Source organism: Rousettus aegyptiacus, unplaced genomic scaffold, assembly GCF_014176215.1.
Source record: "Rousettus aegyptiacus isolate mRouAeg1 unplaced genomic scaffold, mRouAeg1.p scaffold_m13_p_1, whole genome shotgun sequence".
In the NCBI taxonomy this organism is placed as follows: Eukaryota; Metazoa; Chordata; class Mammalia; order Chiroptera; family Pteropodidae; genus Rousettus; species Rousettus aegyptiacus.
In genome coordinates this window covers 83,779,955-83,806,280 of record NW_023416284.1, presented here as the reverse complement: position 1 = coordinate 83,806,280, position 26,326 = coordinate 83,779,955, and the positions used below count along the sequence as shown (strand labels likewise).

Here is a 26,326-nt window from a genome sequence, read left to right as displayed (position 1 = left end):
TCCCACAATGTTTACTGTTGCCGTTGGTTCCATTCTGTAAATGAATGTGGTGAACTTCATAGATGGCATGACTATTTACAATGACGAAAAGTTTCTTAACTTACCTAAAATCCTTTGATAAGATTTCCCCCCACATCTTTTAGAGATGAATACTCATTTCTCAAAAGTTCTTATTAAATATCTACTGTGAACAGGCACAGTGATACATACAGAGGACAGGAGATCCACTCTGCCCCCTCTCTCATGGAACTATGATGAAAATAAAAGTAAAGACTAGTGGTGGGGTCAACTGTTAGTGGTAAGGTGAGAAAAGGAAAATGGTTACCTTATGTTATCATTCATATTGACCATTCCCCATTTTGTGCTCATTAAAACACGATTTTCACATAAATGTCCACGCCAAATCACTGAGAACTATCAATTCATCAGTCGATATTTATAGAATATGGTTGAGTGACCAGTTTTGAATCCCACCAATTTTTTGGCATCCAGCCTAAATCTGTCTAGTTCAGGAGGCTTTCATGGTAAATCTCAGCAAATTATCTCGACTATTCACAACCACCTATGTGATAACATCAGTTGTCCTTTTACCTCATCTTTAATATGTGGGAGTTAGACTAAAAGAACTCTAGTCTATCCAGCTTCACTACTTTATAATCATTCTGTAATAGGGCTAGGTAAATATTCATATTCCATGAACTCATTCATTCATTCATTCATTCATCCAACTCATAGTTAGATACTCACTTTGTCCAGGTACAAATCTACCTACTGAAGATTGAGTGGAAAATAATGATAAGGTCCTGCTTTCATGGAGTTTACTCCAGAGCAACTGGGAGGTATGAATAGAGATGCAAATAAATAAATACAGTTTCAGGGAGTAGAAGATGCTTGAAATAAGACGGGTGATTCTAAAGGAATTATTTGGGTGATAGGTAGATAGTCTGAGAAAGCTTTGCAAATGTCACATGAATGGAATCACAGTGACAGGCCTGCAGACATATGGAACGAAGCATTTTGGGCAGAAGGAAAGGCTAGTACAAATGATCTAAGTAACAAGTAAGTGCTTGGCATGTAGAGAACCGAAAGAAAGTCTATCTGGCTGGAATACAGTGCTAGATCAGTGGTAGTTAGACCATGTATGACCTCCTCCTAGGTCATGGTAAGGAGTGTGGACTGCTCAATGAAGGCCATTGGAGGGTGTGGCAAAGACCACTAGTCATTGCTCAATATCCATTCTTCCCTTCCATCAGGCTTATCACTGTACAAAATAAGACAATATTTACCGGCCAAACTGCTACAATTGGATGTAGGCAGGTTACTAAATTCTGGCTCATGAGATTAAGTGGTACCTACAGCTTCTAAGAAGTGACCTTGATGGGGAAAAGTATTCCTGCTTCCTCTTTTCTACTTCTCTGTTGGCTGGAATATGAACATGATGGCTATATTTGCATGACAGTAAGGATCTTGGTCCCTGATGTCATGAGACTGTCCATATCACTCCCAGATTGACTATACTGACAACCAAAATAAATATCTGCTTTGTTTAGATCCCTATCATTTTGGTTTTCGGTGCAGTTTTAAGTGAAGAATTGATTGTAGAGGTGTGAGCAGGAAGCAGAAAGATCCGTCAGGAAGCTACAGTTACCCAGGCAATAAAACAAAGTAGCTTCTCCTCAGGGGGTTGCAGTGGAGCTGGAGAGAAACTGAGGGATTAAGAATATGATTTGGAGAAAGAACTGAGAGGACTTGCTGATCAAGAGGGAGAGAGAAGAATAAAAGATAACTCAAACATCTTTGGTTTGAGCAGTTAGTTGCATGGATGGTGAGTCTATACACTGAGACTGGAAAGACCAGAATGTGGGTTCTATTTGGCCACACTGAATTCGAAAAGCCTACTGGACATCCAAGTGGAATATCCACTAGGCATTTGGAATTGGTAGGGATATCAGAGTTGGTCAGATAGGTCATACAGAGATAATTTAATGAGGCCACATTTCCAGCACAGCTGACTGACAGAGTAGCAGCCACCAGCCACCTGTGGTTACTTAAATTTAATTAAAATTAACTATAATTACAGATTCAGTCCCTCAGTCACGCCAGCCACATGTCAAGTGCTCAACAGCCACATGTGACCAGTGGTTAGAGCATCAAACGGTGTAGACATAACATTTCCATCATTGCAGCAAGTTCCAAGGAAAGCTCTGGTCTAAACCTCTTTAAAAATAGTTTATTATGATTGGTTTGCCTTGTCTCGTAGGATATGTATGAGAGAGAATGGGAGAAAAAATAAAAGCATGCATTCTTCCATTTGGTTTCATATTTTTCATTCATAACTTAGACATGTAACAACCATTGTTCCTATTCCTTTGCCCACATTCTTCAGGTTCATAATTTTCAATTTGAAGAGATCAGAAGTCTGAATAACTTTTCAGAAGGTAATGAAACTAAGGTTTTCAATTGTTCTTTCACTCCAAGTTGCCTCATCGTCCCTTTAAAAAGGAGGATAGAAACAAAAATGATCCTTCAGTCTGCTGAGGGCAGCAGGGCCCCTTCCTCTGCACGCCTCTCCGGGCTCCTGCTCCACAAAGACACCAGAGCAGCAATGCTGGACCGGAAAAGCCAACTGTGAAAACATTTGCTTCCACTGTCACAAGGTAGAAAGGAAAAATGCCAAAAAGGAGAGCTGGGAAAAACAGCAAAAGAGGAATTATCCCCTGAAGAGAACATGAAATAAGACCCTACAGTGACCCCACAAAGGAAATGGAAAATAAGATCCAACCACCAACGAGGTCAGAGACCACCACTGTGTTTTGGGGTAATGATTACAGAGGAGGAAAAAAAAATGGGATTTGGGCACTGTGATATCCCAGTACTTCAGCTTGGGACTCCCTGGGTGGTGCATTCTGTAATTCAATTAAACCCTTTGAAAAGGGGTTCATGTCTCCTAGAGTAACCTGATTCATGTCTCCTAGAGTAACCTGATTCTCCCTGACAACTCCAAGTTCTGACAATAATTTATACGTGGTTGGTGGCTGTACTGGAAGCCCATGTGAAACAAGAGGACATGGAAAAATGACTGCCAAGACCATCTTTTCAGTGACAAAACTGCCAAAAAGAAGAATGATTTGGGAAATATAGATTTGGATGATTATTCCTCTATTTAACTTTATCCAGAGATGCCTTCTGCATCAAAGAGAAAATTATCAGTTCAAACTTGTTAAATGGCACAAACTATTACTGCTTCAAGGCAGCCCGCGGGACAAGAAGCACATGTATGATGTCCAGAGTTCTCTCTCCAAAACAGAGAATAATCTATACTTTCTCAAAAAAGAAATGACTCTCCACTGCCTGCAGAGTAAAGCCCAAACACCTTATCTGGCGCAAACAGCCCGAGCCTTTGGGGGTCACTTACCCCTCCTCCACTGCGTCTTTGCACAGTCCCCCAAGTGGTGGCTCCTTGTGGAGAGGTCACATTTGGGCTGCTAGGCTCCTTGGTGAAAGGGACTGAGGTAACCCTTGGGAAGGTGCCTTGTCCTCCGAATGTTAGAGAAGAAGGCCAGAGAGCCAGAGTGGAAGCTGAACCATGAAAGGGACAGGGGAGCAGGGAGCGGGCCTAAGCCTGGTCATCGACCCAGTGATGAAGTGGACACTGAGGGAGCAGGAGGAGGGACAGGGAGAGTGGGTCACCAGGTGGAGCTGGACTATGCCACACTGATTCCTGAAGTGGGCTGGGAAGACTGTGGCCATCTATGGATGCGTTCTTGGCAGTCTACAAGAATTTTCCAATTTAATGTTCTCGTGTCAATGAAAATCTTAGTCTATATTAACCTAAGTGTAGACTGAAGATTTCTGAGCCCACGCTTGCATCTAGACTTATACTCACAAAGGCCAAATGTCACCATGAGAAGCTGCACAAATGCGGGTTTAACAGTGGTTTAAGTAAAGTGGCAGGAGACCTGAGTCACCCCATGTGTACAGCGGCTAAACCTGGTGTCAGGCCGAGGACACAAGTACTGTGCCTGTCATTTCTGTAAAGGTCAACTTCATTAGTAGAAGAATACTAGGAAACAGGCAATAATATAGGTTTCTAGTCTCGTTTCCAGTCATAAATGGATTAAATATCTATTTAATTAATTTTTTAATAATGCCACAAATCTAGCTTTATCTTCAAGAGAAGAGACAGGTTAGCAAGGCTGCCGAGAGGCACACCATAAAGGTGAGCGCTGAGGCACGCTCATGAACAGTGCTGAGAGACGAAGTTTGAGTATCTCATGCTGGCAAAACCTTAAAATTGTTAACGCCATTTAAGCAAAAATCTGTGAAACAGGCATCATGTATACAGAAATTGTTCAAGTCCAAATGCCAAAACAAGTTAAATATGAAACTGAATATGAAGCTATACCTTTCTGCTATTCAAACCCACAAGGGTGAACTGTTGATTCCATTTCAGGAAAAGACCATTACCCTTAGCTTCAAAATACTGCTGTTAATTTGGGTTGTATTGGTTTTGAAATCGAATATTGTTAACATTTTGGTTTTATAGTTATTTAGAATTTATAAGGACTAACACAAACTCCTTATGGGATATTTAATCAAAGAAAAAGAGGGCTGTTAGGAACAACACGGCAGTTTCAAACATGGGCAATGGAGCCATAGAGACCAGTTCTGGCTCTTCCATCTCTTGGTATGTGACCTTGGGCAAGTTACCTCACCCACACCTCAGGTTTCCATTTGTAAAATGGGAATAATAATAGTGCCCATATCAGAAGATTCTGGAATGGATTAAATGAAATATTTTTACTGCACTCATCATAGCACCAAGGTATACTGTAAAAGTCTAATAATACATGTTAGTTCTTGCTTCAAGGCCCCAGCCCCACTAGTGAAGTAGACAAAGTCCAGGGATTTGGGGTCGCAGTTTCCTTATCTGTAAAATGGGGCTATTAGTAGGATCTACTTTATATAGTTAGTGTGAAATTTAAAATATATCTGTGTGCAGGAATGTATAGGCTAGCACAGTACCTGAACTTAATAATGCTCAATAAACAGCTATTACTGTTAAAAACAACTATTATAATGATCTCTTTAGTCTCTCCTTTTTATTCCTTAACATCAAAATACTCCTCAGCTACACAGCACCATGCCACATTCATGTCATGCACATGCTGGAATTCTGAGGAGGGAGGTCTCAACGTGAGGTTCACCTTAGCTATTTTCTGTCTAACCCTGAACATCGGGACTGTCTCTGAGTCCTTTTAAGAGGAAAGATGTGAGATTATCTATATCTATCTATCTATCTATCTATCTATCCATCCATCCATCCATCCATCCATCCATCCATCCATCCATCCTTCCACCCACCCACCCGAGGGAGTGATATAATGAGATACCAGATAAAATCATGCTTCAAGCATTGAGGTCAGCTAAACAGTAAGCAAATGACCAGGCATGAAGGGCCAGGGGGCCTCCCAGCAAGCATCTCCCATACAGTAAGGACAATCACATGCCAACACAAAGAAGCACTAACATTTATTACCATGCATTCAACCTCACATTCTCCTTCATTTCATGCCAGTTTGACAAATTAAATAGATATCAGGGAAGAAACAGTCAGAAATTCCAAATCACACTGGAATGAGCAAAAGTTCTCTATTCTGTAAAACTGATATGGCTGGGCAGCTAGGCTAGAACTAAATGGTTCTTAGCTCCCACCCTGACAATGGTTTGAAGGGAGTTTGTAGCTCTTTCCCAGAACTGAGACAGAGCAAATATCAAGCAGAGATGCTTTCAAAAAGCACAGATTATAAGGAACCAGAACCTTTCAGCTTCTGAAGAAGAGTGGGCTACTTCTGGTTGGACAAGAATCATCCAAGGTCACACGGAGTGGGAAATGAAGGGAAAACAGCAACCCTTAATCAGAGACCCATAATTTTCAGGTCTCTGTGTCCCATGCAGGAGGCTCAGCAGGAACAGCACACCTTGGCCTCTGAGCTGTCCTACTTGGTCAGCTGGAAATGCCACCCAGAGAGCAGAGCATCCCAGCCCAGTGTAACCTTTCCCTGGCTCCTCAGACTCCCTAAGCTGGTTTCCATCAGAGTGGAGGCCACAGCCGAGGGCCCATGAGTCTGACTTCATAGGGAATCACCAGACAGGCCCCATATCCAGAGTCTCGGCCAGCAGGAGCTGCAAACATGGCAATGGAAGGGCCCACCCGCCAGCTAGCCGTGGAGTTTGGTGGACTCCGGGAAGAAGGGCTCAATGGGTCCTCACAACCCGGGAAGAGCCTAACAGGACATCCTCACTCAGCCTCAGTGCACATGAATCCTGAAGGCCCAGATGCTGGCTTGGGGGCTATTCACACAGCGGGAATGCTTCTTCAGAGGGCACAGAAAAACAAACAAAACAAAGCACTGTCCATCATCTTACCCTAAATATTTGCTAGGTTTTACATATTCTTGGACCAGTAATTGGAAGGTGATTCCTAAACAGCTTTTCCTCCCAATGAGTCATTTGGAAATACAACAGAAAACAAACCTTGTGCTATTTCAAAGAAACACTTGTCCTCACATAGCCACTCACACCTGTTCTGGAAGCATACATTTCACATAAATCATGTCACAAACTGGAACTACCATCATCTCAACCTAAAGCAAATGAAACTCTATAGCAGAACAGAGCCAACATTAGGACCACAGCAGGACAACAGCTGCATGAAGGGACAGTGAGCAAGTTTCATGAGTTAACACTTAAAAATGTAAGAAAATACATACAGGCTTTTTATGAAGCAGGGACGGACAACATAGACAAGAGAAAGGGAGAGCTTTTTTGAATATGTATAACATAAATCCTGAAAATGGCTACCTGTATTTCTTTAGAGACTTTTCTCAGCAATTAATGCAGTATTCTGGGTGTGACAGATACTCAGATATTGGTGTCTGAAAGAAGAGCCAAGGTCCCAATGCATGATTTGTCCAGGAGAATTTTTCCATTAGTTTATTATCGTCTCCCACTCCTGATGTGGTTAGGACTTTTAAAATAGAGTCTATGGCACTCTGAATGGATGTTACAGAAGAGGCAGTTTATTAAGCTGGCCACTGGAAAAACAATTATGAAGCAGATTCTTAGCTTCCACCTCTCTCCCTCCCACCGCACCCCGGTTTTGTGACCTTAAGACAGTAGTCAGCCCAGGCCTAAGTTCCTCTTTAGTTACATTTTCCAAGCTTGCTGTGATCTCAGAGACATCTTCACATAGGAAGGCCTTACTGCAAGAGGAAAGAGCTGATTATCTCAGCACAGGATCCCTGCTTTTAATGGAACAGCAGCTGTCATGTGGACAGAAGCTTGTGTGCAAACACACGTGCCCACCAGCATGGCTCTGGATCTCCATGGTTTACTGATGGCAACTGCATTCATGCTCTTGATCTTCTGCACAAGCTTTTATTAGTGAGAAAACTGATTTAGAGTTAAGTACCTTGCCCAAGATCACAATGGGTGAGTGGCAGGGCTTGGCTTACATCCACCATTGCGATCCTTCCCAGGATGTTTTCAGCTGCTGAAATGTGTTCTTGCACATGCATTCATGGGTATGGCGTGGGGTGCCTGTCAACTCTTCGGACACTGCCTTTAGTGAGAGCCACATCATGTGGAGAAAAAAACTGCATCTTTAACTCAAATGTAGTTCTGAATTTCCAGTTACAGAGCCGTGATAATGTACTGTTTGTTTCAGGTGACTTGAAAAAATAAGTCTTTACTGATTTGTCTTCCAATTCTATTTTTTTCTACCCAATTATAATGAACATTTACCATTGTTAAAAAGTTATTTTCTTGCACAAAAATGTAAATGTACTTAAGCTACTGAACTGTACACTTAAAAATTACTGCAGTGGTAAATTTATTTATACACATTTGCCACAATAAAAAATTTTATTTTCTTTCTAAAATATCAGACATAATAACAAGACAGTCTTCTGTGGAATACAGGAATTAAATTCAATGCTTGAAATAATTTAGATTAATCACTAAATTGAATTAAAGTTGCTTTTGCCCCAGTTACCTCTGACCTACTAGGCAATCATTGCTACATCCACAGACATTTCTCAATCCTTCTCTTGGATCATTTGACATTCTCATTGGCACCTTCCTTAGCTCCCTGGTTATCAGCCTATTCTGACTTTCCACTGTCTACTCAATCTATTCCTTCTCATCTCCCTCAACTGGTTCTCCTACCTCCATCCATTTCCTTCTCATGTTATACAGTTTCTGGGTGATCTTAGCTATTCTACAGCCTTTTACTGCTAACACTGGAACTTGTTCCTGAACTTCTGAATAGCCAATCACCTGCTAAACCAATCTCCTCTGATGCCCCTAAAGCACCACCAACTCATTGTATCTGAAAATGAAGCTATCCCCGCCAAACCTATCAGAGGAAAGGCGTGGCCAATGGCTTTAAAATCTATAGGATTTGGAATCTGAATGCCTGCCTGGGCTACATCCTTTGCCTCACTATTTGGAGGAAAATCTATCCAGGTGCCTGAGCTAATCACCTGGTCCTCTCCCTCCTTTCTCTCCCTTCTCTTCAATCATCTAGGCTGTGGATTCCACCTCCTTTCAGTTTCTCCTTCCCTGTGGTCACAGCCTTTGTTCAGACTCTTCTTCTTCCTTACCTAGATACTGCAACAGCCTTCCAGCTTTTAGCTTGTGGCCTTCTTTCTTGATCTGCTCTCCACTGTCGCAGCCTGAGTGATCCCTTCAAAACATGCATCTAAAGGTTTGCCTTTCTTGCTTAAGACCCTTCAGCCTGGCACTGTCTTGAGGTTACAGAATCTTTATGCATTGTCCCAGCCCCCTTCCCATGCTTTGCTATTCATGATTCAGATTCTGGGCTCTAACCAGCTAACCATCCACAGACCTGAGGATGCACTAGGCTCCTTTGGCCTCTGAATACCCACCGTAAATAGCAAACAGCTACTCTCCTACAAAGCTCCCAGCTCAGGGTTCACTTTCCAACACTCTCAGTCCTTGCATCTTTATTCACTAAACTGAGTGTCCTAAAGGGCAGGAGGGTGTGTCTGCTTTTGTGTTTTCAGCATCTGACAGTGCCCAGCAAGTAACATGGTAACTTGACTGGTAAATCGAGGTGACGAATCCTTGTTTCCTTGACACCTGGTAAGTCCTCAAATGTCTGTCAAGAAAATGAGCGAAGGAAAAAGTAGTCTTGTGTTTTCATGAGAATCACCAAAAAAATTATCTGAAGCAGAGTTTATGTGGCATGGCACAGAGTAACGCAGTGGCTAACTACATCATTTGAGTTCTATTTCTGTTTCCTCAGCCCAGGTCATGTTTCTTTTGCTAACAGAAGTCTTAGCAAATGAGTAATAATTTTACTTCCTACTAGATATGTTTGGATGCTTTAAAGAAGCCTGGTATTCTTGGTCTCAAGGTAACTGAATTATTTCCACTCTTTTGTTTCAAGAGTGAAAAAATAAAACAAAAAAAAGTCAATCCAACATTGCTCTCTTACTTCTCCTCAAGCCCCTCTACGGGTCGGCACATCTTTTAGCTTTATGTCTCATCCTGTCTTTCCAGGTGAGAAAAGAAAATTCTGTCGAGTGTAATAGGAGTCCTGAAATGGACCTGAGAGTCTACCAGGCAGAAGGTACGAAAGGAGACTGGAGGGAGCAAGAAGGGGTCAGGAAGGGTGAAGTTGTTGACAAGAGGGCAGGGTCTGGAACCCTGGGGAAAGGGAGGCTGTTAACCATTAATTTTACCCTATGGCTCCATCCCTTCCTATGTCACCTTGATAGACACTTAGTGCAGCAGCCTCACAGAGAACGAGGATGAAGTCCAACAACTCTGGTCATTAGTGTGGGCTTAAAAAGGACATAATTTGGGGGCCAAGCACACTTGGTTTCATGCCCCCACTACCTGGAACTATGAATTCCTCAACACTGAAAGATGCTCACTAGTTAAGATTAGAATTCAATAGCCATAGAATTCTAAAACTGGAAGATATGAGGACAGAGTTTTCCATTTGGTTTTGTTGTTTTATTTTTATAGCAGTAATAAATATTGTCATATAAAATCCATTTGTTTTTGTTTTCCATTCATTTTACCCTACAAAAGGTTCCAAGAAGGGACTCCATAGGTCCACAGTACACAGCATAAAAACTCATGCCCTGACTTTATAGAGAGGGAGACAGAAGCAATTGGCCAAAGACACCGAGTCAGTCCACTGTGGAGCTCACATTACAGCTCAGATCTCCTGATTTCCAGATCTTTCCACTTTCTCTTTTAGTGTGGCAAACAGCTTTGTTCCAAACGAAGTTCTCATGCACCACTAAAATTCTAGTTTAGGAGAAACCTAGCTCTTAAGGATACATACAGCTTTAATAATATCCTCCACTATGTGGAAAAGGCATCCAAACACTCTAATTTTTAAAACACCAGATATCTAAATACTTGCTGCTTTTCCTCCAAATTCTGAGACAAGAGTATTTTCACTGAATTCAAAACACCCCCAAAAATGTGCATTTAGAAGCTCGCCTATACATTTAGGCAAGATAAACATGTTTTCTTGCCCTAACTTCTGGATGAAAAAAGTGCGTGTGTATGAGTCTCTAGGATGTCACATAGCAACTTACTCTTCCTCTGTCCTCGTTTTTCCATTTTTAACATGCAGGTAAGGCAATATATCCTTATAAGCCCTTACAAGACATACGGGCATTTTGTTTTTGTTTTTGTTTTCTTTTTAGAGAAAAGTCTTGGCTATAAATTCAAGTTTGGGCTAACACATAAGTAAGAATAGAGAGAGAGGTTTAATAATCTTTATTTGAAGGGCTGGTACAACTTTGAGAAAAATTAGTCCTCAGTGGCATTTTTTTTTGTTCCCTGCCTGACAACTCACTCCTCCAACGAGTAGCACTGCCCTTACTGGCTGCCACACTGTCCCTATCCTAGGGATTAAAACTCACTGACCAGGAGTTCTGCTGTCACTTGACATTTTGTGGTTACACCAGGAGCTGTGATTCCTCAGAAGTGTGGCAGAGGGAAGATGGCGTGGTAGAGGACAAAAACTTCGGTACTTTTTTACTTATACATTTACTCCTTTGCTTTTCAGTTTGTCTGCAGGGCTAGTGACGTGTGTCCAGTGAAGAAAAAGACTGATGGAGAAACTCAATCTTCTCTAATTTCTCAGCCCTGTCAGTCTGAACCTGGACAAAACAAAAATTCTTCTGAAGCTTTTAAAAAATACATAAAACTGTTTGGCAAGGCTTTTGATAAACTGTGACTCATTCCCTTGGTGGAAAAAGCCCTGTCAGCAGAGCCGGTCCCACCGGAAGAACAGGGTTATGGCTCGAAGAGCTTGCTGCCATTGGGAAGACCCAGGTATCTAAAGATGGGGTAATGGGAGGGAGGGAAAGAGACCCATGGATTATGATGACCAAGCATGCATTCATGTGAAACTTTCCCTTCACCCAGATGCAATGCAAATATTTGTTCCCCAGAAGAAGCAAAGACAGTTGAAGTCACTTATACTTGACGACAGCAATTTCCATTCTAGTAATTCCACAGCTCAACAATCTCCATTTTATTCATTCCACAGTTCAATAACTCACTACATGAAGCCTTTGGTTCAATTTTTAAAAAATGTACAGCACAGCTTTGATTCTTAATAACCCTGTAGACTGAAATATGTTCCAAGGAATGTTAGTTCAGAAAAACATCAAGTTATAGAAATATATGAAATAATGAGGAAGAAAAAGTCACCCCACAGCAGCACATGACAAATTACTCAAGCCACTTCAGTGATAGACTAAAACGAAGTGCTATGTGAAAAAGAGAACATCACTCCGCCCTGAGCAAACCCAAGATTTTTCTGAGTGTATTTACCAGTTAAGACTTGGCTTCTAATTCTGCAAAGTAATCAGTGACTTAGTTACCTGTGAAATTTCTGGTCACTCCCTGATTATGCATAAAATTCATCCAATTATTTAGGCTATCTGGGTTATAATGAGGACATGCAGCTTTGAGAAAATTCTTCAAGAAAAGCATTCATTGTTGCTCGGCCCCCCAAAAAAAAAAAAAGGAACACAAAAAAAATTGATGTTCATTTGCCCACAGTAACTAAGGTATGGTCTCTGCCAGAAAAAAGCAGTGCTCATTATATCAAATTGGGGGAGAGGGGCAGTAGTTAAATATGGGGAGGGGGAAGACAGAGATCAAATGAGAAAAAATCAAAAAAAGTATTTACATTAACAAAAACATTTCTCTCCCAAAGGACTTATTATCTCCAACATCAAATCAAATTATAAAGCAATAATCTCTCATTGGCTTCTTTTGAAGAAAGACATCTTAATGCTGTATCGCCCAATGAAGTTATGAATCCTAGTTGGAAAAAGAAGTCACAGCACCACAAATAATGTTTGCCTATAATGAAAAGTGACTCTTTCTTTAGTCCTCAGTAACACTTTATTTTCATAAACAAATAGGGAAACGTGATTGCTTCTTTTATTTGTCTGTGGTTCCCTGCCCTGTGCCCAGCTAAGATTTTCTACTTCCTCCTCCCTTTTTTTTTGTTCAGAGGTAAAAGGATACAATTAAGCCACTGATATAGCCCAAGTGTATTTAATTATTTCAGTGTCTCCTGATGGCCTCAGAGGCAGGCAGGAAGCACAAATGCTGCCCCTGCACAAACCCTCTCATCTTCCCTTGTTCTCTCTGGCTCTTGCCAACGTGCTCTGCTTCCACGTAAAGACTCCTGGGGAAGTTGCCAATAATTTCTATTTCATGTCCTAATTACACAACCACATCTCCCTTTGGTGACTAGAAGGAAACAAAGTTTAAAAGAGAGAGTACTTAACTGAAATGTACCTTCGAAAAATTCCAAAGCACAAAAAAACCTTAAGCGGCCTTGCACATAAAGCGGAAAACTTTCCCAAGTCAGCAGCATTTCTCAGTACTCGGAGTCCACCCTCATGGCAAGCTACACAGGAATCAGAATCTGCAAAAATCATTACTTTCCCTACTTACACTGCCAAGCACCTGCAAGACTAAAAAAAAAGTTCTCTTCTGAGAAAGTACAGGCCTTTCCATCAGATGCATTAAGTGAGATAAAAACCTTATGGTTGAAGAGGTAGAAAAAGTCAGGACTATTAAAAGGTACCTCCCAAATAATTTTAAAAGTTTTCAACTTTTCTTTAGAGTCAAGAAATACTTCAACCCTGTGACCAAGATTGTCAATAATTTCCTTTAAGCAAAACAAATTCTTAAGCGTTAACTAAGCACATATACTACTCGTGTATAAAATGCTAGCAAGCACCTTGATTTGGAACTTCAGACTCATCTGCCCTACTGACCCAGAGGTTGTCTCTTAACTTCTCATCACCAACCTCTGTCTTGATCCAGGACTGTCCGAGAGATGGGCTGGCCCAGCCCAGCATATACCATAGCCTACCCCAATCCTGTCTACCTATCACTTTATTTCTTCTTTTTGATTCTCCTTTGCCAAGCTTAGTTCTTCTGCCATCTCTCAATCAACATCCCCTTATTTACATAATTTAAATATTTTCTCAATAAACTCCAAGTAATCATTTATGTCCTTTTGCTTTATTTTAATTTTTCTATACCAGATATTGTATTAGCTCAGGCAGTGGGCCATTGGTTGATACCTGGAATTTTTCATTGCATTGGTATTTGTCATGGTATTTCATTTGTAACCCCACCCTAAGAAAACTTAACTATTTATTTATACCCTGATTTATTTCAGAAAAAAAAATTTTAAGTTGCCTACACAAATACATACAATACAATAAAATTTAAATTATAGAGACAGGAAAATGGGACAAAGGAGAAACTAAAGTGTGACAGTTCAGATGAAATTAGAAGAGAGGCCAGAATTTAAAGCTCATCTTATCAGGTACATACACATGCTAGATCAGATTCTAAGCTTCGTTGCAGTCAATGGAAAAAAAGACTCATATCAGTGGCTGAAATATTATGGCCTGCTAGTCAAATCCAGCCCACCATCTGTTTCTGTAAATAAAGTTTTACTGGGACACAGCCACACCTAATCATTAACATATTATTTATGATTGCTTTCATGGTACAATAGCACAGTTGAATAGTTGTGACAGAGACCTGCAAAGCCTAAAATATTTACTACCTGGCCTTTTACAGAAAAAAGTTTACAGATGCATGGTTTACATGATTCTGTGCCTACAAGATAAAAGCAAAGCAGTTTCCGAGGGTAAGTACGTTTTTTGTATGGTTTGGAAATGGAAGAGAACTTTTTACCATAAAGAGCTCACTATGGAATCTCTTGAAAAAACACCCTTTGCTTCATTTTTTTTTTTTTTTAACAGGGCCAATGCCATGATATCGCAACACAAATCAGTAAAGTAATTCTACGTGAGGCTCAAACGATGCAGTTCAGAGGGAATCTCTCCTGGTCTGGCTTAACTCAGGGAGCATCTGTGGATATGACAAGTGCCAGATCCACGCAGCCCTTCCTCACCCTCCTTCCTCATCACAGGCAGACATGGCCAATGGATCAAGGTGCTCTCTTCAGCTGAGCCCCAACATGTCCTCTGAAGTTCTGAGTTCCCTGGCAGCCTCTACCAATCCCTGGCAGTTGGCATGCAAGATAAAACCAATTTGTCATCTTTGCTTGAAGACGATTTTCCATTAACATTCTCTCCACTGAATTTGATAAGTAGCGGGATGGTGAGGTTGAGCTTATAGTCTATGCTAAGTTCCTGGAGCACAGCTATTCTATTTTGTCAACATGCAGAGCTTTTTCCTTTAATGGTCGTCCACAAAGAAGCACTGCACTGACATTCTCCTGTGAGAACAAGGAGCCTTGCAAGGTTGGCTGCATGAAGAGAAGACCCAGTCACGCCTGCACACATGCAGGGCAAGAGAGCATATGAGAGCAGAGTCCATAGTCTCTTCGAAAAAAACAGCAGGGGACTTGCTCCTCTGCACGGACCAACAGGAGGTTAAGGCCAGAGAACAGCACAGGCATGCTGTCTGGAAACATTCAAGCCCAATAGTTATTGGTTGTTCAAAGAAACGAACAGCCATGACCTAGACCAACTGACCCTGAACACATATATTTTTAAAGAACCACCCCCCACACACAAGAAACAGGGTTCAGAAATAAATGTAAATAAACTGGAAACAGTTCAGTGTGGGAGGAAGGTGAGAAAACTGTGGATTTAGAGAATACACCTGTCGCTTTTGTCTATGCCCATTTCCTCTTTGTGACTAAAAAACTATGTTACAAATTGCTTATATTTCTATTCTATATAATAGGGGAATAAAAATTCAGGTTATCTAAAAGTGTTATCAAGTCTTTAATAAGCAAACGTAAGAGAATCAGAACTATTCTTATTTGACCTCACTGGAAATTGCTACTTAATCTGTAACTGATTCCTACTCATGTTGTGAAAGAGAAAGAAAAAGACAAAACATATTATAAATCATCTTACATTATTCCTAACAGTTCTTTCTACTGTGTGATTAAAAAGTATAAAACTAGAAAATAAGTGTAATATTAATACCTATAATCTTCCTTCTCAGGGGTTTGTGGCTGTGTTCTAGAACACACCAACTACAGAGAAGAGAAATATAACCATATTTGACAGGAGTGTTAATACAGCCAACAAACATGATGGATTAATGGAATAAATTTTTCTTCACCCTAAAAAAAAAGCAAATACTAATAAATATTGCCATTTACTCTTCTAGTACCAATGCTTAGGGTTCAAGTTCTGGCCACCTAAGGCGATACCTCGGCACATTAGGATGTGGAAATTCTGGACTCCGCAAAGCCTCACAGGAGAAAAAGAAGAGAAAAACTTTTAAAGAGTCAATCAAAACACCAAGCCCACACCAAATGGTAGCAGGTACATGGTATACCTTTCTGGAACCAAGTTCAGGGACACCCAATTACATATTAGATTGGGAAGTACACACAGTATCAATGCAGAAAATTCTGGAGCAAAGCAAAAGACCCTCCATACATCATCTGTGGGCTGATCCCCACTTCTCTAAGCAATTATGCAACTTTCTGTGTCCTCTGATGTGAGCTGATCCCAAGCTGGAGATCAGGATAGAGTGGATGTTAGATTACATTACCTGAGAAAGTTTTTACACAACACTTGAGGCCACTAAAGTTTGTGCTTCTGAAAGAATGCCATCCCCAACCATCAGCATGCAGAGCACCCTTCCCAAAACCTCTTAAGCAGCAGCAGCAGCAGCAGCAGCAGCAGCAGCAATACTTATGCTAATTTCTTCAAAACTAGTTGTGAAAGCTCCTACTTACGTAATGCATACAAGGTGAGAATTATTCCAGCCAGGCAAAATCCTTCAAAGAACCTGAGTGTGCTGAACATTGTCACATTCACTGACAGTGCCACGGTCAGTCCAAAGATCAAAATGAAGATGATGGAACCCAGCAGCACAGGCCGCCGGCCGACCCTGTGTACGGAGAGGGAATAAGTTAGGAGTCATCATTAAACAGGGCCATGATGCTAGATGCTGAAACCCAGTATCCAGCAGGTGTCCAATAGATGTTGAATGAGTACTGGACTAAAAGTCTTCATATTACTGAGACCCACTTTGGTAGATCTAGGGACAGAAAGGCCCTTGGGTAAAATTTAGCCCAACCTCATTTTGTAGATAAGAGGGTATAGATTAAATGGCTACTGCATAATAGAACTGAGACAGGAACCTAATTCCTGTTGGCAAGTCTATTTCTGAGTACATAGGAGGATAATTCAAGGCAAGAGTAACAAAATCAATAACAACTCCCCAAACATAAACCTTGACACGCCCAGCATAAAATGTCTCGAGAAATCACTGACCTTTGGAATTGGCTCCAAAGCCTACAGAGACACGGAGTGAAGCAGCTTCATTTCCCTTCTCAGGTCTGGTAACTACTCAGGTACCTGATCTCACACACAGCCTGTCAGGGCAAGGGCCCAGCCGGCTGCTGATTTGTTTCAACTATGTGATAAGAGTTAATTTTTAAGGGATCACGGACTAAACTATGATAGTTTGAACTTTAAATAATGAGTATAGACCTGAAAGTGAAGCTCACCAGACAGCAAGGGGTTGGAAACTCAGTCCACTGTTTCTGGAAAAAGCAGCACACAAACTAGGTTGCCAGATTACTAGAGTGGCACCACAATGGAGTGATGTACTCTAGGTGTGGCTGGGAGGACATTAGGGGTGATCCATGGGAATGGAAAGCCACTAGATCTCCATGTGTCTTTTGCTAATCTTCCAGATTTTCCTTCATCAACTTATTAAAGGGAAGGGATCTCTAATACACAAATTAATATAACACAACCAGCTTGAGGTACAACAGCTCACAGAGAAATTAGATAAGTGCCAAAGGAAGAAAATCCATGCCTGGGACCCCAAACACATGATAGGTAGATGAATGGCTTGAATTCGGGTGGACATTCTTATGACAGGGCATCTACATGAAAACAAAATAACCAGAAAAAGCAAACAGCGAAAAACAGAAAGTAGAATCATTGTTGTCTAGGGCTAGGAGTGAGAATGAGTGACTATAAATGGTCGGACTTCCTTTTAGGGTGGTGGATATGTTTTAAACTTAGAGTGTGGTGATGGTTGTATAATTCTGTAAATATACTAAAACTCATTGAAATGTGCACTTAATATGGTGAACTTTATAGTACATAAATTACTTCTCAATAAAGCTGTTTTTTAGAAAAGCAATGCTAAGTAACACATGGCTTTGCCTTTTGAAGGACATGGATGTAACTTCAAGGAAATTTAGGGGAGGGAACTACAGGACACAATTTCATTCAGGATTTCTTAGGCTTCTAATATTCCCCATAGACACTTTAGTTTAGTGAATTAAGGTCAATGCTAACCTAAGTCAATAGTCTTGTTGGAGATTTTAGCCATTAATTACTTCGCTTGACTGGTGCTGGGGACACTGAGCCCTTATCAGGAAAGACTATAAGTAATTTTGTGCAAACCAAGTGAATTCATAGAAATAAATTTAAAATATGGTTTAGTTGGCCTCTTAAAATGAAAGAAAATAAAATCTAACTTATCCATTTTTACGTCCCTTCATATCTCTTGTCTGTAAATAGGGGGTATACCATCCTAGTCATGGCATTATTCAGATCTTTAAGAGAGATGGTGGACATAAGCACAGTGCCTGGAACAAAACAAATAGTTATCTGTTGCAGCTCTTTTGATTCCTTCCTGCATGTCTACATCCCTGATGCCTACCAACATGGTTTGCCCTGTTCTGATACTTTAGAAAAGATCCTTGATTTTTTTTTTTTTTAGCTTGTAGAAACTATTCTAAATCTTTCCCTCCCACATGGTTCCTAAAATAAGTAAGTAAACAATACTATTAGGAACTGTGGAGCAAACTTGGTCTTTCAATTCTGAGCACCCTGGCCTGGAACCCAGACTCACCATTTATGAACTATATGATCTTAAGAAAGACCACAGTTGCCCAAATGAGCTTCATGTTTTCTTTAGGAACAGCCCGTCAATGCCGACCTAATGGGATTGTTATCACGAGGAGGTAAGTGCAAGTGATTTAGCAAGCATTAAACAAGTGTTAGTTATAACCACTGGAGTTTTAGTGTGAACTGTCTCTCCAAGAACAGAATCCCCTCAGAGATGACTGATAAAATCACACTCCTAAATCTGTAGTGTAGAGAGCTTATCAGTTAGACCCTTGGTGGGCAGAATAATGGCCCCCAAGGATGTTCACGTTCTAATCATCAGGACCTGTGACTCTGTTACCTTTCATGGCAAAAGGGGCTCTGCAGATGCGAGTAAGGTAAAGGACCTTGAGATGAGGTGATTATTCAGGTGGGTCCAATCTAAGCACATAGACAACCTCTCCTGGTTGCAGAGAACCAGAGAGAAGGCAGAGTGAGATGGACCTGACTGACCTTTGCTGGCTATGAAGCCAAAAGAGGGGCCAAGAGCCAAGGAATGCAAGCAACCTCTAGAAACTTGAAAAGTCAAGAATATAGATTCTCTCCTAGAGCACCCCAAAAGTAATACAACCCTGCCAGCACTTTGATGTTAGCCTAGCGTGAACTACAGAAACGTAAATTAATTTAAGCCACCAAGTATGTGGTAATTTGTTACAGCAGCCATAGAGCAGTAATACAGGATCTCAATAGGAAACAGGTATCCCACAATTTGAGGATATTTTAATAAAGGGGTTATTTACAAATGGAGGGGCAAGTTATGAGGAAAACCTTGGGGCTATTAACAGCAGGGGACTTGGGGGACAGATGGTCTTGGTACAGAGAGAGAGAGAGAGAGAGAGAGACTGACTGACTATGTGTAGAGGGGCCCAAAGGAGGCAGCCAACCCTGGCAGCCCTGCAGAGACCAAGCTAGGGATTAAAATGCCCCCAACTCACTGTCCTCCCTTTCTCCAGTCAGGCTCAGTCAGGAGCTAGAAGGCAAGGGGTCCTCCATAGCAATTCAAAAGGGCCATCCTCCCAGGCCCAGCTGGAGAAGGGTGCAGAGGGCTCCTACAGCAAGAACTGCCGAATACGCAGCAAAAGAACCAATGATGTAGGGGACAAGTCGGAGGTCGGGGGGGTGGGGCAGAGTTCTTCTGGTGAGAACCACTGACAGGACTGTTCCCTTCCATACATCGAAACGCATCATATGACAATATATAATGCACATCCCCAAACACGATATGTGTGGAGAACAGTAACTTATTAAAGAAAAAAGTATATTAATTAAGTTTTATTATATGCTGACTGCAGTCTTAGAAAGTTTAACCTATAACTTAATCAACTTTCCCATGTAGCCATGAAATGGGTGGCACAATTATGAAATCTGGAATTCCCTCTAAATGTGTTTATTTTCTTTCAAGCAAGGCTCTAACAGGGAGTGAAATACCAAAAACAGATGGATGAATGAATGAATGAATGAATGAATGGTGGAAAACATCAAACTTTCAAACTGGAACTGAGGCCCACTCAAAATGTTCAAAAAAGCCACAGCACAAAGCATTGTGTCCCGAGTCTCTGGGCAGCCTCATCCATCCACCACAGACCCTGGAAAAGCAACTACAGGGAAGTGGGTTTGCAACATCGGACTGGTTGCTCGGGAAGGAAGACCCTAAACTCTTCTGTTTTTTGTCCTCAGGCCTGGTGTGTGGTCAGGGAGGCTACATAGCATGTATATGCAAGAAGCAAAAAATCACAAAACAACTTCCAAACAATTTAAACCCATTACAGACTGATATGAGTAGAAGTACATATTTGCTTTCCTTATGAAATCATTGGACAAGGACAATAAAAGCTCAGTGAAGTTTGCTTTTGTAGAAAGAAGTGATGTGGATTATATTCATGTATTTTCCTAAACTACTTCGATGCAGATTTCTGAGAAACAAAACGTCCTTGTGGTCGTATATTGGAATTAGAGCATCTGTTAGATCAGTATAGCTTACTCTGAAAATCTTTAAGCTCAAATATTGGTTAAAAAAACCCTTGCACTCTCCCCACCCCTCAAAAAAATCCAAGGGGACCTTGGCATAGGTTTCCAGAGGTCCTTTACAGCTTCTCTGTTACTGCCCCCGGGAAATGTGTCCTTATGAAGCATTTAACAAATGATGATTAAGCAAATTCTTAACACACAGGAAATCACACTACATGTTAATGCAAGGAACTCCAAAATAGAGACTAAATTTTGGAAAGAAATTTCCAGAACTTGAAAGTAGTACATAACTCTTCTGTGCTCCACCTGCTGCTTTGTCCCCCCGGCTCTTGCTGGAGCACCCCAGCCAGCTTTCTCATCTAACCAGGGTACAGAGGGCACCAGAGAGCGAAGCCACAGGCATAGGAATTTGCTGTTTCACTCGTGGCCCTTATTGTGTCGTTGGGTCCAAGACATTCCTAGTCACAAAAGGAGTTCCTCCAATGATAAAAGAAGGTCAAGGGGAACAGCTCTCTCCTTAAGCAGTATTGTTCCTTGAAAATCCTGTCAACATTGAGCACCCGCCTCCCAGCTCAAATGTGTCACCACTGCTGCCCTTGTGACCACAGAATGCCTTAAATATAAGTGTTGCGGCACACTTGTGAAGAGGCAGGCTCTGGAACCAGGGGGTTAGTATTGAGTCCTGGCTCTCCAACTTAAAAGCTGAGTGAATTTGGGGATTTTACTTAAACTTCTGTTTTCCCACTATAAGACAATAGTAATAATAGTACCTACTTACAGGGGTGCCGTGAGGATGGGATATGTTCACATACAAAGATACTTAGCACAGTGCCTGGCAACAGTAATCAGTCAGTGTCAGCTGCTAACGTTGCTACTATTATTATCATTACCATCTCTGCTACCATGTCCTCCACCCCATCTCCATCTTACCAACCTCATCACTTCATCCTGAACCATACGCTTTGCTCCAGGCCCTTAGACCTCCTCACCCACTCAAGTAAAGCATATTCATCCTCACCTCTGGTCACTACCCTTCTTCTGCCTGCAATGCCCACCTATTATCCAAATGCTGTCCACTTTTCCAGGTCTGGCTTCCCATGGACCCCATAGAGGCATCTCCTGGCCAAGCCAAATGTAAGGATTCTCTCTCTCTAAAATCCGTGACATCAGCACAACCCTACCCATTAAGTTCATGTGGGCAGAGTCTCTAGGTCCTCCACTCCCCATTTTTTGATGCATCTTGTACACTCAACCTCTAAGGGCCCAGCCCAGAAAGCCCTGAACCTGTATCCTCAGGCTCTTCCTAACTAAACACTGGCTGTCAGTAGGAGATAGGGCTGCAGGATGTTGGCTGGTTTTACCAGATTCTAGCAACTAGAGAATTGCAATGAAATTAAATTCTCACTTCCAAATGGTCTTTTACGTGGACTGGCCAATTCTTTTAGTTCTGAATTCTCCAGGTGACGGCTTTGGCCTTCTGTCCTGGCTCCAACACCAGGGCAGAGAAAAGACTCAGTAACAGTAGCTAACACTGACCACTCCTCTTTAGCCAGCAAAGGCTTCCTGTGGCTTCCAATGTATTGTGAGGCAGGACGTTGGTACTCACCAGTCAGCAATGCATCCAGTTATTAGGTAGCCAAAGATTAATCCAACCAGTAAGGAGAATTTAGCGATATGGACCTTCCAGGCATTATCACACACAAGATCCCACTAGAGAGGGGCAAATAGAAAATAAATCAGAGAGAAACATACACAGATGTCAACTGTATTGAATCATAAGGGCGATATAATAACTGTGGTAAGGATCATGACACCATTAGCAGTGCCATGTCACAAATACCATTAAGAGTCTCTTCAATATTTTTTGAAAATCCAGAACTATAACTTGCCCACAAGGCAGTGAAATGTTCTAGTCTGGGACAGGTTATAACAGTCTGCAGGGAACAACCCCATGAAATCTGGGGATGTTTATTCCTTCTCTCCCAGCTACCACAGGAAGGCAACCCAAGGGACAGGGAGCAGCCAAGGAGGTGAGCATTCCTGGTCACCAGCACCCTTCTCACTGGCAGAGCTGCCCCACAGCCCAGGAGATGGGAAGGCCCTGCCAACTTTTTGTACCAGGTATCATAACAACATGAGGAAATTAAAAGCAATTTTTCTTTCCATCCTATAAAACTCCTCAAACTTTGTAAGTAGTCTTATAGAGGAGTTAACAGCAAATGTTGAAATATTAACATTAACTAAGCATTCATATTATTTTCCTTATAAATGTCTCTTGTGTTTTTCCATATTCCACTCTAAAGCTATCTGCTTACTTGGAGAGAAAGCCAATCAATTAGTGAATACAACATTTAGACTATTTTTGCAATTGTTTTATTATTTAATGAACAAATAAAAACAGCCATCCATTTTCCTTTTCTCCTTTTGCAGAAACAGGAGAGAAACCCATGTTTAGTCCCTTGAAGTGATGTGCGTCCTCATGGAGCACACATGAGGACACAGCACTCAATCCACAAACAGATGAAGTCTGGACCAGAGGGACAAACGAAGAGGGTCTCTGCTGGCGATGCTATGAAGACTGCAGTCCCCACCATCCGCATCACCCCGTCAGTGGCACAGATGCCCTCCTGGTGGAAAGAAGTGGCTAAAGCTTTGCGTTCTGGGAAGCTTTAGTCACTCTGGGTTAGTGGACATGGAGAGGTAAGAGTGAAGAAGCTGGAGAAAAGTACTGTGAGGGAGGGGAGTGGGGAATGTCAGAACAGAAGGAGTTCTGAGAGTGGATACAGAATTTGTGGGGGTGGGTGTGACCTATACAGAAGGCCTTGGGCCAGACCTGATCTTAGCTCTGCCTCCTTCGCCATCTTCCCCCTGTCTATCTTGAGACCCAGAGTATTACGTAGGCTCTGGTCCTGCCACTTGTAAGCTCAGGTCCTGCCCTCCTCCTGCCAACCTGTTTCCAAATTTTGAGAAAGCCTGATAGAGGCCCCCAGGAGTCCTTATCTGTGGGTCTCAACTTCAGTGGACTTTGGGGAAAGCTGAACTTCTACATCAACCATTGCTGAGTAAGCAGGAAGGCAGCTGCCTGTCACACTGTCCCTTGGACTTCTTGGGACACATACTTGCTCACTGATGCCCTCCAATGCATGTTTAGCTTTCTCGAAACCTGGAGAGAGTTACTAACTCCTCATCCTTCAAGAGTGATGGCCAATGCCAGGCTTAGGAAGCAAAGGAATATAAGTACAGACCGCACAAAACTTCGGTGATGGAATGGTTTGCGGTGTTGTTGTCCAGGTTTATTTGTGTGTCGAGAGCAGGACACTGCTGGTCCGACAGAATCTTATCGTTAAGAATTCAGATACAGGAGTTCTTTAGAAGGGTAACTTCCTCCTGTGTCTAGTTCAGTGGTCCCCAATGTGTGCTCCAGACACTAACAGCCATCAGCATCATCTAGGAATATGTTAGAGATGCAAATTCTTAGCCCCTTCCCACCTGAATGAGAACTTCCTGCGTGAAGTAAGTGGTAGACAAGCTTTAAAAGCCCTCCAGGTGATTCTGACACCTGCTCAAGTGTGAGAACAACTCACTGACCCTGCCCTGCCTATTCTCTGTCATTCTGAAGACAATGAGTGCATGAATGAGCATCCCAGTCCTGGGCTAGGGTTCAAACAATCAACTCCCAAGAGCAGCATGCAGCCAAAAGCTGCATAAATCACACACAGTAGCTTTGGCTACTGTTTTGTACTGTAAATGCAGGATTGTAAAACTGGATTATGAGTTAAATGGGCTTTTGACAGCAAGCCTGGAAAACCAACATTCTTGTGTATATTGTTTCAAGGAGAAAAAAATATTTTTAATAAACATCTTTCAAGGTGCAACTATTCTCTAACTTCAGGAATGCAGGCTCTACCTATAATATAAGTTAAAGCATCATAACTAACAGTGTATATTCTGCTTTCCCAGCTGGGTTTATATGTTGAGGCCATTTCTGAATTGTTTTTTCTCCTCTCTACCCAACACAGGAAAACTGCCCACAAAGTAATTGATTCCAAGAGTAAGAGCTACCCCTATAATAAAGCACATCTGGCTAATCTAGGAGAGGAGGTGTTTATAATGCCTGTAATCCTTAATATCATAATCATACCACACCTTCCTGCACCTCAACTTGGCACATTCTTGGCAAGAGAGGTGCACACCCAATCCCAGGTTGCTGCTGAGGAGGAGGGCACCAGCCATTGGCTCTGTGACAGAGAATCATTCACTCAGGTTTCCACCCAGACTTCCCATGGATGACTTTACTTGAGGTTAAGTGATATGAAGGAGCACATTATGCTTATCTTACATGGCCAGGAGACAAAAGAAATTTTGTTAGAAAGCATTCTAGGAGGTAGGGGAAATTGTGAGCTCAGCCACTCGAATAATAACTCTACCTGGCCTTGGGCAGCCATGGCCCAATTTAGTTGCTACCTAATAAGATGTTCAGCGGCCACTTCAATGCAACTTCTATCAATTAACAACAGTGGAGTGGAAAACTAACAAAGTTGAAAGAGACAGAACCATTTCTACAGCCAGTAAGGAAAGAAAGCCTAGTTAGAAGAGTCTGCAGACACTGCTATGCTCAGCCTGGGGGAGGGGACCAGGGAATCCAGGACCAGGCAGCCTCTGGTGCATCAACCCCCTCGATTAGGCACAAAAGTAGACAGCATCTTTGAGTCAACAAGCAAAGTGACTCCAGGCCCTAGCAGGTTCCCTAAGATGAAGTTTCTCATGCCCACGGATCTGCCTATCACAACACTCTTTAAAGCGTGCAGACCCACCCTGAGACGCATTCCACAACCAGGGTGGGGTGGGGCTGGTGGCACCATTGAGACAACATCCTTTGTTTGACTTCTACTTCTGTATTGACAAAAATGTATTGGGAAAAGAAAATATGTTCAGACATAATATTATCTTCAAAAGAATCTCAGAAGTATGAGGAAGTTTTGTAATCACCTTGCTCTCGAAATTTGTTTGCTCTGCTATGGCAATTGGTCATTTCACTGAGCAAAGGCGAAAGGACTTTAAAAAATCTAAAATATGCAAAACCAGGACTTAAGGTAATGGGTTTTGTATCTGACATTACCCTTGTCATCCCCCTCTTCTCACACTCCCCACATCGAATCAGTCACCACCTCCAGAGAATTCTCCCTTTTAAACATATCCTGTGCCCATCTCCTCAGCTCCCAAACTCCATCTGTACTACAGACAACCTGATTTATGGGGACTTGGTATGGGTTCACTGACTATCCTTCTGATGTGTGGGCTGAAAGGCTAAATCAAACAAACAAACAAAACAAAAAATACTTCCAGTCTCACAGCTAAGGTTTCAAATATGACTTAGGTCCTGCCAATCAGCTGTAAACCCCAAAATAACTTTCAGTGCACAACCTAGTTCTAATTTGGGGGATGATTTGGATTAGAAAGAATATGAAGCAGGGAGTAAGTGGGACACTTTGCTGGTGAGATCTGGCAGGGCTTGGTCTGGAGGTGGCCACAGTGTGATCTTAGAGCCAGCAGTTGGACAGTGAGCTCCAATTCCCCAGCCTCCTGTCCAGGGAACTGTTCTAGGAATCCTTCTGGAGGCCCAGGCATTCACTGCTCCTACAGTTGAGTGAGTACTATGTCCCTGTATTCAATTCTTAGCTCCTTAAATACCTAGAGTGGTTTCTGGTATCTTCAAATTGAACCCTATTCCCTGATTAAATTTCCTTGGGATGAAGTTTGCAGGAAGAGAACAGGAGGTAGGCCATGTCACCACCCTCCCTTCCTGAACTAATACTAGAGTCTCCATGCATGATCTCCAGCCTTCCTCAAATCCA

General features: G+C 41.9%; 1 protein-coding gene across 4 annotated transcripts in view; it reads right to left on the bottom strand.

The window, feature by feature from the left end:
* Nucleotides 1-26,326, bottom strand: part of SLC22A23 (solute carrier family 22 member 23) — a 171,169-nt gene that overhangs the window by 112,385 nt on the left and 32,458 nt on the right. For 3 of the 4 annotated variants that reach the window (XM_036237454.1, XM_016166671.2, XM_016166672.2), the window contains exons 2-3: nt 22,078-22,181; nt 16,328-16,482 (exon numbers count right to left, since the gene is read on the bottom strand). In XM_036237454.1, coding sequence (XP_036093347.1) covers nt 16,328-16,482; nt 22,078-22,181 — 259 coding nt within the window. The remainder of the gene's footprint in view (nt 1-16,327; nt 16,483-22,077; nt 22,182-26,326) is intronic. The other variant, XR_004955851.1, reaches the window with a different exon arrangement.